This window comes from Streptopelia decaocto (assembly GCF_964273445.1).
Source record: "Streptopelia decaocto genome assembly, chromosome: 17".
In the NCBI taxonomy this organism is placed as follows: Eukaryota; Metazoa; Chordata; class Aves; order Columbiformes; family Columbidae; genus Streptopelia; species Streptopelia decaocto.
The window spans coordinates 6,587,553-6,600,086 of NC_138672.1; the positions used below are offsets into that span (position 1 = coordinate 6,587,553).

The 12,534-nt window shown below is 44.2% G+C and overlaps 1 protein-coding gene across 3 annotated transcripts in view; it reads right to left on the reverse strand.

Annotated features, from left to right (window-relative positions):
- DNM1 (dynamin 1) overlaps positions 1-12,534 on the reverse strand; it is a 62,381-nt gene that overhangs the window by 32,934 nt on the left and 16,913 nt on the right. For all 3 annotated transcript variants that reach the window (XM_082067718.1, XM_082067717.1, XM_082067716.1), the window contains exons 2-10: positions 7,551-7,624; positions 6,243-6,392; positions 5,492-5,695; positions 5,024-5,122; positions 4,164-4,324; positions 2,919-3,061; positions 2,699-2,834; positions 2,150-2,217; positions 984-1,122 (exon numbers count right to left, since the gene is read on the reverse strand). In XM_082067718.1, coding sequence (XP_081923844.1) covers positions 984-1,122; positions 2,150-2,217; positions 2,699-2,834; positions 2,919-3,061; positions 4,164-4,324; positions 5,024-5,122; positions 5,492-5,695; positions 6,243-6,392; positions 7,551-7,624 — 1,174 coding nt within the window. The remainder of the gene's footprint in view (positions 1-983; positions 1,123-2,149; positions 2,218-2,698; positions 2,835-2,918; positions 3,062-4,163; positions 4,325-5,023; positions 5,123-5,491; positions 5,696-6,242; positions 6,393-7,550; positions 7,625-12,534) is intronic.

A 12,534-nucleotide genomic window follows, 5' to 3' on the forward strand; every position in this document is an offset into this window, starting at 1 on the left:
TAGGCTTTTCTGCAAGCGATGGCAAGTGTCACCACTTGGGCACCTCTCCCCACCCTTGCAGAGACAGGGCATCAGACTCTCCAAACACCACCTTCAATGCCCATTTACCTGCACCTGAAGAGCCAGTGGTGATTCCAGTCTCCAGCACCCATCCCACCATCCTAACCGAGGTGTCTTTCACCAGCACCCAGCCCCCCCTGAAGCAGCAAGCCACGGCTGAGAGGAACAGCACAAGTCACCTTTTCTTGCTGTCTTTCAACCCCAACCCCAGAAACAAAATCTGCTATATCCAAAGGGCAGAATCAAGGCAGGTTCCCTCCACAACAAATACCAGTGTGGACCCCAAAGGGCAAAACCTGAACCCCTCTCTCAGAGAGGGGGAGGACCCAGAGGTTGAGGGACGTTTCTAACTTGCTTCTTCTCAGCCATGTGCTGCTCCTCCAGAACAGGGTATTGACCAAGCCAACCAGAAACAAGCCAAACACCACAGGAACATCTCCGGCCAATACAGCCCACAGCTATAACTGCTGCAGCCTCTGAAGTTCATACACACCCCCAGAAGCACCCAAAGGTGAATTTGGAATTAACCCTCTCACTTCTACAAGAACAGAGGGGACAAAATTTAAAACCCAGTTTCTCACTTAGAAAATAAACCCATATATTAAATTTGAGGTAAAATGTGGCTGTGTAAGAAGGAATCAGGAGTCGTGCTACAGGCAGAGGGGTGGCAGGGACATCTCCAGCACCCCTCATCTCTAAAACATTCAGGGAGCAGGGCCACAGCTCATGTCCCACTGCAATTCCCTTCCTGTTTGGCTTGTTGGCTGGATGGCCGCAGGCTGGTACCGCTCAGGTCTAGTCATGCTGAGGAGGTGTGAGAAACACCGAGTGTGGCTGCAGGCAAAGTCCCTGCCCAGGTCACAATGCTGCGCTGCAGCCAGCGAGCGGGTGGAAGGTGCCAGCTCCATGCCACCTCTGGTTACCTTCTTGGTGCACTGTCTAACGGTATTGATTAACTCCGAAATGACCATGTCCACGCATTTCAGGCACGGTTCTTTAATCTTCTTCACCTGCTTTTTCACAATGGTCTCAAAGGCCATGTCGGGTGTGAAGAGACCGGTTCTAAACACCCAGGGTGGGGATAAGACAAGGCAGGAGGGGGAGAAGGGGCAAGGAGAATGTCACAGCGTTATACACACATCCTGGAGCAGGTGTCACCATCACTGAAACCCGGCACATGGGGCTGGGGGGTGTCATGTCCCCTGGACAGACCCTGACTGGAGTCCATAGAAATGGGGGACACTTGGCACCTTCCAGGAAGGAGGTGCTGAGGACAAAGTGGATCCCAGCTGAATGTCCATGGCCAGGCCTCCATTTCACCTCAACCACTAGACCTAAGCGGGGCAGGGGCTGACATTAGAGTTGTGCAGGAGATGGGAGGCCTTTTCTAAAATATTCTCACAATGATTAGGACACTAACATTTGATATCCCTTTGTCAAGCTCAGCTAGTGACTGAGCAAAAGAAAGGAATCAAAATACATCTAGGCCAGTATTTGTTCACATCCCAGTGTGCAGGAAGGGCTTTGATGGGCACCAGGACCTGCTCACCTTCCCAGAAGCAGCATGACTTGGGTCTCAGGGCTGCAATTACAGTGAACCTCTGCTGGGGGGGAACACTAACATTTGCTCACTGCACCCTGAGGACACTGATCCTGGTGATGGGCACCCCAAGGCTCCCTCAGATCTCTACAGGAAGAGGTGCTCAGCACCAAGAGCTGTTTTGAACAACTAACGGTTGGTTAGTATGGAGGCAGAAAGTGAAAGCTAGCATTTTAGTTGTAGCTAAATGAAGGAGTAGTATGGGCTTGCATCCTTCTTTCTATCCTTTCTTTTGCCAAGACACAAGAAGGAAGAAAAGAATGTCTAGTCACCAAGGTAGTTTTACCTTTCAGGCTTCTGTGACTCTCACACGGGAAGAGAAAACTGGCTTGGATGATTGTCCCTGCTCCCAGATTCAAGCCACCAGTGTGGTCAACCCTCCCCTTTGGCTGACCTACCGTACCTCTGAAGTCTTCAACTCCATTCAGAAGGTCTAAAGGTATTTACAAGGTTACGAAGCCAATGGTCTGCCTAGTGTGAGATACGTGCCTGATACCATGGATGTTCTTGATGGCATAGCTAATCTCCCGCCGCAGCTCCTTCTCATCAAACTCCATCTGCATCAAGAAAGGATTTTATTAGAAACTGTCAGATACTTTATTTGCACAACCCCAGGACACACAAGAGCATGTTTTACAGAGAAAAGGTCCCATGCCCACACTATCATGAGATGTTAGCCCAAGTGTTGCATACAGAGTCCTGCCATAAAGCTCCTATTGCCAATGCAGACATCCTGGACAAGTTATTTTGCACATTTAATTTAGCATTTAGGAATTACGCCATAGAAATACTGTCATTTAGCTAAGAAAAATTTAAGCTCTGTCAAAAGGACAAGGACTGAGGGAAAGGGCAGTACTATGGGAAGGCTCCAATAAAAGAGACAAAATAAGTAAAAAGGTGTGATTCTGTGATAAAAGAAAAAACATGTAACAAACTAGTCAAAGGGAAAGATAGATGATGGAAAGATACCAAGAGGAGTAAGGAGAGAGAAGAGGTAACAGTCAACAAGCAAGAAGACAAAGTGGATCTCAGCAGTACCTTCACCAGTTCAAAGGGGAAACGCTCATGGAAGATGCGGTTAATCCTGGCTCCTCCTGACAGCTCATAGGTATCAATTTGGTCTCCAGAGCCTTCAATGCGTTTCTCAAAGTCCACAGCAAACTGCTGGACCATCCTGACAGAAAACAAAAAGGCATGAAGCAGGGGTCATGGCTGAGCAGTCATCCCCAGGGAATGACATGCGGCTGAGGCCACTTACTGAAGCAGAGCTTTGGTTTTGCGAGCAGGGTCATCAGGACGAAAGCTCTTGTACTCCTCCACCTCCTTCTCGATGGAGAGAAGCTGGCTTTGGAGCTTGTTCCGCAGCCCGGGCAGGGTGTCACGGATGTGGTTGGTCAATTGCTGCACAAGAAGAAGGTTTAAGATGATAATAAGCATCTAGTTGGTTACTGGGAAGAGTTTGCTTCCTCCACACCACAAAATAAAGAGGAATACTCTTCTCTTCTGTGATCAGTCCTTCTGAGCGGTCCTAATAAAAAGTCTGTCCCAGGACAGATACCAGTTATGACCTGGGTGCATCCTACCTCCCCAGCTCCTATCTATTGCACCCTTCTATTCTTGACCTTCATTTTACCTTCTAATCTGGTACAAAACTGCCATTCATACAAGCCTGCTGTCTCCAGCCCAAGAATAAGCTTCACATACAAGTATTAGCATTTGCTATTACACCAGGGTAAAGGCCATTCACTCTTCAGATTAGCACACCATTGACAGCCAAGGTGGTGGTTAAGCCCTTTTTCAACAACAAGGTTGACAAAGCAAGGTGGAAGGAGCCAAAACCACTGATGAGGCTCTAATAAGAGGATTTCCACAGAGAACAGCTGCAGAAATCTCTGGTTTAAAGATTACTATTTAAATAAGGAAGAAAAAGGACAAAGCCATTCTTCACTTGAGAATTTCAAGGGAGCAGAGATGGAAGCAACAATAAGTTGCCACTGTATGAAAAGAGAGATAAAACAGTCTTAATAGATGGGAAAAGAACTACCAGCATCACATTTAAATCAATCTTTGCAGCTTAGTGTTAGGTACAGAGACCACCAGAAATTTAGAAGGTATCTTTTAGCTTAACCTTGCATTCTGATAGTGTAAATGCCACAAACCAACTATTGATTTTGCAGCAGTGTCACTGAGAGGATAAAGCAGTGCTCTGCCCTTGGTGTGTAAGCTCCACTACTGGCCTTAATGTCTTTCACTGTATCAGTATTATACAAGTCAGGCACGCTTCACGGGACTTGGCACCAAAATGTGTTTTGTGACACAGAGGAGGAAGAGTCGATCAATCTTCACAAGTCTCACTGCAGCAAAACAGTTTTAAAGTATTTAATCAGTTTCTTGACCACAAGTTTTAGCTTTTCCTGTATTCTTCCATCTCCAAAAAGACCTAATGACCAGGACAGCCACTCTTGCAATGTCATGGGCAGCAGATTTTAACTGTTGACAGTACCTGGTTCAATACTTTCTGCAGGTAGGGGGTTCCCATGCGATCAGCCATGTGTCTGTAGGCTGGGTGGGAGAGAAAGAATTTTCTCTCGGCAGCCAGTGCTTGCTGAATGTCCTTCTTGCCATCAATGTCCTTCTGACTTCTGTTGACTACACCAATGTAACCTGTAAGAGTGGGGTTAGAGATCAGATGGTTGCGAGGATGAGAATGTCAACAGGACTCAGAACAATAAGTTACCAGCTGGCAGCACTGCAAAAGAGGAATTCTAGTGGCAACACATTATAAAGAAACAACTGGAAGAGTTTATAATTAGAATTTCTTCCGAATGACCCAGGTTCTGATATTTTGGCATGCAGGACAAAAGTCACTAAGCAGCTAAGAATTAGTTTATTTATGACTGCTCCCCCAATCACAAAGCATAGCCTAGTCCCATTCATTTATGTTAAAGTCCTTAGGACAGGTACTTCATTAGGGCTACAGACAGCATGTATCACAGTCCAAAGTTATTTAATCTGGTGCACTATGGCAATCACATCCAGACAAAAGATGAGAGGGGTGTTTTAGACAGGAGTTCTATTTTGGCAGCTTGCCTTATTAAAAGATAGAAAGAAAATAAGGCTATGCTACTGCTAGGACTACATACACATCAAGGTGCAAATGCCTAAAAAGGTTCCTAGTAAGAGTGTGACTGCTCCCAGTTCCACAGCTTTCCTCAGCTGCAGCTCAGAACAGAGATGGTTTAACCACAAGCTGTAGCAGACGCTGCAGGAAGAAGATGCTCTGGAGGAAGGGGATGAGGCCAGGACACCTCACACAGGGAAAACAGAGGACAGAGATCATGGACAAAGCACAAGGAAACGTACCTCTACGAAGGGGAAGTAATTTATTTTCCAATACATCTCGTGCATCAGTTCCTTCATCCATAAGATCCAGCTTAGTGATGACTCCAATAGTGCGTTGCCCTATAAAAAACACCCACACAAATATACTTGATCAAGCAAACAACTCATAATATTTTCCTCTGTTCACAGAGCTTACAGATTGCCCAGCTTGGCTACTCAAGGGCTCCTGAACTCAAACATTACAGTTCCCATCATGTCCAAGAGGCCATGAGAGCACAAGAGACAATAAGAGTTCAGTTCTCAGGTACATTCTGCTGAAACATGCACACACTGCACCACAGAGAGGGATCTTAGTGAAGATTTCACTGCTTTTCTCCAGGTAGAACACAGATTACTAAATGAAAGGAAATTCTTAACCTCTTCAGAAAAGGGTAAAAGAAAACCCAGGCCACTGTCTAACAATGTCATGCTAAATTAAGAGAGATTTACCTTGAGGATCCACCTCCTTTGCAATCTTCAGGGCATCAGAATTGGCCAAATCAGAGTTGGCTGGGGACACCGCCAGGATGAGGCAATTCTCTTTGGTGACGAACTGCATGAGCATATCTCTGATCTGAAACTCGATGTCAGGGGGCTGGTCCCCTACTGGGACTTTTGTCATTCCCGGTAGATCCACCAAGGTCAGATTCAGGACTAGACATGGGAAACAGGAGATAGCACAAGGGAGTGTTGATGTAAGAATGTTCTGGTCTCTAAGTACCACCTGCAGCTTTAGTGTCTCCACAATATAATAGGTATAACAGATGCACACATAGAAGCAAATGGAGCCTTATGGTCCCTTTTATACTTAAAACCTAGTTGCTAGTTGACAATGATCTCATCATCCTTCACTTCAAATTACTTGTTTTCACACTGATCAGGGAAACTGTCCTCTCCAAGTCCTTCCACATATGCTACACTGAAAAGGAAGGGATGACAGCACATTTGTTCACATCACCACAAGGACTGGAGAGTCAGAAGTATTGGTCCCACTCATTGAGAGCTGGCCCCCATATTGAGAAGCACAGTCCCACCACCCTTTTTCAAGGATAAACCCATTTTAGCAGTATGGCTAAAGGCACAGAGATTAAAATCAAAACCAAGCACACCCCATGTCATCTGTGTTTTCTGTCTTTGCTCCATGACAAAGCAGTAAATTGCCTCATCTATCTCCTGACTCAGATGCTGCACCAGGACTCACCATGGGGAGAGTAGACTCTAAGATTGATGGGCACAGGGGAAATTCCTTTGTTGGAGCCAGTAACACGATCCGTTTCAGCCTCAATCTCCAAACGGACCTCCTCAAAATCAGTGAATTTCTTTCCTTTGCAGTGTAGGAACTCGCCATATTCTATTTAAAAAAGAAGCAGAGTCAGAAATAGTCAATTAAATCAGAAGAACACTCAAAGTATAACATAAACATGTCCCAAGGCAAAACAAAATAACCCCAGATGAAGTCTGGCAAGGGCCTTTCCCACTAGGACCCTGGCATAGGAGTTACTGCAGTCATATTATCCTGATTAATATCTGAGAGAACTCAATTGAGCCAAATGTCTGCACAATCCGGCTTCTGTCTCAGCAGAGGTGGCATCCTCACTTGTCCTCATTCAAGTAATAATCCAGGACCTCTTCTGTTGATACTAAGCAAACTTAGCAAGCACCTGCCTGCAGCAGCGACACCCGCAGCTACACTGGGAGATCCCCGGTACTCAGGAGAACCTGGACTAGTGGTGTTTAGTTCTTGGGGGTAAATAAGTCTTATTACATAGTGAGAAAAGACTCAAGAGAGTCTCAAGGAGAAACAAAACCCACAACTTCTCTTGACATGGTTTTGAATTGGTCAATGGTTGGGGTTTGCATGCCAGTCTTTGAGTAGGTTAACCAATCTAAGAATCCTGTTTCAATTTTAAAAGCCTCTTAAAAGTCAAATTGTCTCCTTATTGTAGATGAGAAAGCTGACATGGACAGATCATGTTGACCTGACAAGGGAGGAAGAGAACCTTCAAACATTCACTTGCCAACTCCTGGATGAGATCTTAACTTGTATTAACAGGAATAGTAACAAAAATATCCCACAAGTAGCAAAAGCAGTGAACTGCCCACAAGGCCAGCCACAGATCCCCAGTCTTCTCCAGATCCCAAAGCTCTCACACTGGGTTTTCAGTGCATTAAATTATGTTGCCCCCTTATTTCTATTAGACTATCGGCACAGCCATCTGGCTTTCAGATCTCAGCTACTCATAAGAGTCACAGCTGCACAGGCGAAGGAAAATCGTGGTAAGTGTATGCATGGAGCCTTGCCTAAGAAATTAAAAAAACTAAGTATTTTGCTTCTGAACACTTAATGCATCAGATGTTAAACAGGTCGAACTGAAAACCAGCTGCAGGTCATTTTTATTGGGGAAAATCCTTATTTCTTTTTTCCACACTGAGCAGCGCCACTGATCAAATCAGACGGTTCCTGACTGAGACAGCGGCCCGGCCGGACACGCGGGGAAGGCTCACGTACCTGTGCTGGAGTTCACCAGCTGCAGGACGAGCGGGCGCCTGGTGACGATGCCAGATCCGCGTGGCAGAAAGTCCCTGAAAGGCAGCAGGAAGTTTCAGATGAGTGAATGATTGTTTCCTTCCCTTTGCACAGCGTTTCCGCTTCTGCAAGCTTACACCGATTCTAACAGGGAGCCCCAGCCGTGGGCGCAAAAGGGTTTAAGGCACAAAAATCCAAGTGCTCCTTCTCAAGCAGGAGAAGAGCGTGTTGTTCTGAAGAAGCCCACAGATGCAGCACATCTAATCCTGTCTGCAACAGCTACAGCTCCTTCAGCTGAAGTTCCAAGCTAACAAGTCCATTCAATACAGCTGTCTGTACTTTGGAAAAAAATAACATCTTTCATCAGAAAGAAAATAAGTTGAAGCAGATCCCAAAAAGCAGCATGCCTCCTTTTGACAGAATACAATTACCCAAACTACAACAAAATCACCCACACCCTGCACTTTGGGGTTTGTGAAGACACCACGTTGTTCCAGCGTGCAAGCACCATATGATACAGCTGAAAGAATAAACAGCAAAGGTTCATCTCCACCCAGGGTTTCTCCTGGTTAATTACTCAAGACAAAAGTATTGCCAAGGCAAAAGCAGCAACAGATTCCTTCTATACTCACAACAATCCTGAATCTGCGTGTACTTCAAGTCATTTCAAAGGCAGGAAGCCTTTCACTATCCTCCTCCAAACGCTGACGTAGCAGCCACAGCCCACAAGTTCTCCTTTGCTTTTCCTTTTTCCAAATCCAAGTCCTTTGAGCAAATTGAGGTGAGTTTGCTGTATCTACCCATGACCTTGCCGGTTTGTGGCCTGGTTTTCAAGTACTCCTGGTTTTCAAGCACTCAGCTGTTCACTGAGCATTTCTGAAAATACCACTGATGGCTTCCTTGCCCAGTGGGAGAAGCATCGCTTCAAAACACGGTTCCTACAGCATCAATATAATTGTCTTTGTTAAAGTAAATCCTACTTACATTGCTGGGATTCTAGAACACCACCTTCCCTCCCTTGACAGCTATGGCAATGAATAATTCTGCTAATTCAGCAGTGACTAAGTATTCTGGTGAATGAGAAATGCAGGGCTCTCCATTTTGAGTGTCTTGCTTACTCCTGCGTGAGCTTAACACTGAGAAAGGAATTCAAAATGAGAAATTAGCGCTTTTTTTAAACACAGACAGGGACTTGAGAAGTTTGACTTCAGCTCCTGGTTTCCACTGATTTCTTGTGTAATTCCATGCAAGTTCTTCTACTTCTCTTTATTTCCTTTTCCTCAGCTACAGAAGTAATTCTCCATCCGTGGGGCTGTCAGTATAACTTGATAATATCAAAAACTGCAGAGGAGTTTCAAGTGAACAAAGTAAGGAGTCATCCTACAGTCTAACACCTCAAATAAAAATACCTCCTGTAAATTACTAAGTCTGGAGCAATGGGGGCCTCTGGTACATCTCCACCAGTTAAGCCTGTAACCCATTCTCATTATTTCAGACTTTTCAGAAGTATAGAGAGTTAACCAAGGTTTGCCTTTCATTTGTTTTTTCAAATAACGCAGCTCTAGTTCTTTTCCATTCCAGTGGGATTGACCCTGGAATCTCTGAGTCATTGCAGCATTCCAACAGCTTTCTGCTGTCTCAGCTCCATTCCTATAGATGTCTGTGGTCAATAGGAGAAAGAGTCCTAACGTAGAATCAGTTTTTAGCATTAAAAAAATCCATCTGAGCTGCACTGACTCGATTTTAACTTCTTGTACCCAAGAAAATGGTACCTTATTACTATAGATTCCCCTTTGAGCACACAGACAATATTCTAGTTATTGATCTCCAACTTGTAGTATCAAATCCTACTTTATGCCAGGAAAAGCACTACTTGCATTCACAAAAGCCTGAGCTCTCTAAGAATCAAGATTCCACTCATCTTGTGCTCCATGCTTTCCTGAAGCTTTCTGCTTTGGCCAAAGTTCTGATTCCTCAGCTGTCCTTGTCATAGCTATTAAAGCAAAACCTCAGGACAAAGGCAGACGGAAAACCTATATAGCATCTGGTTTCTAGCATTATTAAAAAACAGCTCATTTACTGTGTTAACTGAAGTATCTCCTGGGATATTCCAAGGGAAAAAACACTAAATCCTCATAAAAGACAAAACAACAAATCCATTAGCCAAGTTTAGTCACCTAAATCAATAATTTGTTCCTTTAACATGCAGAAGCGGCACAACTTTGAATTTGATTTCCTATGCTTTAAAGCAAGAATACCACACTCAGAATTCCCTATCAATATACTGAGGGATCAGTTCTAGCAATGCAATTCCAGGTATTTTATCACAGTTGGAAAACTAGGCTCAGATCAGCTATATTCTCCAAACCATCAGTTATTGGAAGACTTATTTATACATATTTCACACATCTTTTAACTACTGCCAGAGAGATACCATTGAGCTTAGTAAATTACTGGTCTGACCAGTGATAGATCTTCTCTTCTAAACCAAGACAAAGAGAAGTAAGGATGTAAATCCTGGTGGGTCTCAGGATGAAAAAGTTCAGGCAAGGAAGTGACCTGAAAAGGCATTTATTGTTATATTTTTGCATTGCTCACTTCTGAAGTGCTTACACATGTTCCCAAACAGCCACCTCAGGGCAAAGCCAAGCACATCATCCCTTCCACTCTGATTTCTATTTTCGTATGCAGAGCTGCATTAAAGTACAGATTTGGCCTGAAAGCTGCATTACTAATGCAATAGTAAAAAAAATATTTGAGGGATGGAAAACAATCTAGCAGCTACTGTAGGGCAATATTAAAACAAAATCCAAACACATCAGAAACACATTAAGGAAATCTTGATGTCATGCAACAGTACATTTATAACCAGAGCACTGGGGACTTGGGGTTTCCCTACTAGTTTAAATTTAAGTCAGACACCCTAGCATCTCAGCTCTCATTATGGGCATATTGTGCCTGGCTTGCTTGCATTGTTAGAGCAAATGCTCTCAAACCTGATAAACACAAGAGAAACGTGATTGCATGAGCAAGCCTGTCCCTTCATGCTTTGCGTGAAGTGGTTAGCTCACTGTTTTAAGTTGCACTCTAAATGGCATTTAATTCCAGCAATATAGCATTTGTAGGTAACCTCTCTATGATCCTACATTCTCTAAGGGCAACTGACTTCCTAACCATGAAGGAAGGTTACATACTACCGGCATCACTAAATATCAGCCCAGACTTCAACTGCTTCTCAATGGATCCTCTTCCACCACAAGCATGAGCATCATGCATCCCCTCCTGCCATCCAATTCAAGTGGAAAAGCACCTCTGCTGGCCACCTCCTCTGCACCGCACATAGACACTGCCTATGCTTTGGCTGGAAGGCTTGCAAAGCCATTCATAGAGGGCTTTGAAATACAAATCTAGGCCTAGTCTAGATATACCAATACAGCATCCTTGCTGTTTGTTTGTCAGTCCTTCGAGATCCTTGGATTAGAATGCACTAGAGAAGGTAAAGCCTCAATTAAAAAGCAAAACCAGCAGCTTATGAAGACATAAAAGCAGCTCCAAAGAACAGAACAGGGAACACCACCGTCTCATCATTTAATTTCAATTTGATTTCTTATTAAAAATATGCAGACAAACAGGGTAATAAGGGATGTGATTAATCCCTAGTTTGAAATATATTTGTTTCAGAAAATTAAGACTCACACAGCCCCCACTATTTCACACTGCTCGTTTGGTTTTTGTTTGTTTATTTAATCCAATATTTGTTATTTCCTGTGTTCTGGTGGTGCCCAGGGACAGCAATGCAATCAGAACTGCGCCGCACAAAGCACTGTGCCAATACACAGCAACAATTACACTTCCTGCCTCTATGGATTTTACTATCTGGTTACACAGTTCAGACCTGCTCCTACTTAAGCTTAGAACTATCTTCATTTCATCTGTCAAGTCTTACAGTGGATCATGCACCATTCACACACATCCAGATCAAGCTTGCCATAGCATAACGCATCAGGAGAATCCCAAGACAATCTGGGGGTGTCAGTACCTTTGACACGACTCTTCGGATCATTGCACTGATCGTTCACATCTTCATACAGGCTGCATCCTATGAACAGCTCACAAACCCCTCTGAACAGCACTTCATCTCAGCACAACAGCTGTGTTTTCAAACATTCCTTATTCCAGCTCGTGACTCAAATGAATCCTTACGACACAGGCTGACCCCTGTGCAACACATCAGCCACAGAATATCTGCAAAGCTAAAGATATTTACTATTAATCTTATTGACTACTACAACAAACACCTCCGAAACGGTGGTGGCTTTGTACTTCTTCGACATTAACTCAAGCCTTCGGAACACACATCATCCAGTTCTGTTCTGGTAGAAGCCTGAGGCGGCAGCTGCCCTTGAGAGCACATTCCTGGGCTGATCCTTCGAGTGACATGCAAGTACATTCATAAGCAATTCCATAACTGACATGGTGCAAGAACACGGATGAATTTGTTCTTTCCTCTACCACCCAGTAGGTTAACAAGCGGGCTGCACTATGGATTTAGACTTCCCTTTCCTGCTGACTTTATGGCCTTTATGAGCTCTTGTCTTCCCTGAACCAAAGTGCTTCTCAAACACAAAAGGCCAACAAGAACAGCAAGCATTTTAAAGGAGGTGTATTACAAGCAAAAGCACCCATCAACCTGCCCTGAGCTTTCATCTTCCCTACATGCTGCATCATGTGAACTTGGACATCAGTTCCACAGACTCCTCACATGGCAAGTCCCATTCCTAGGTAGCCCCATTTTCTTCCACTTACAGAAGTTTAAGCCAGGTGACTCACATTATTTATCTACCAATCTCCACAGCCCAACAGAGCACCTAGCCTTGACCCACAGTGAAAGAGAGCAATTCCATAAGCACTTGGAATAATGTCAGTCCTTAGGGTGCAATTAGTACTGGTCACACAATGGATACAT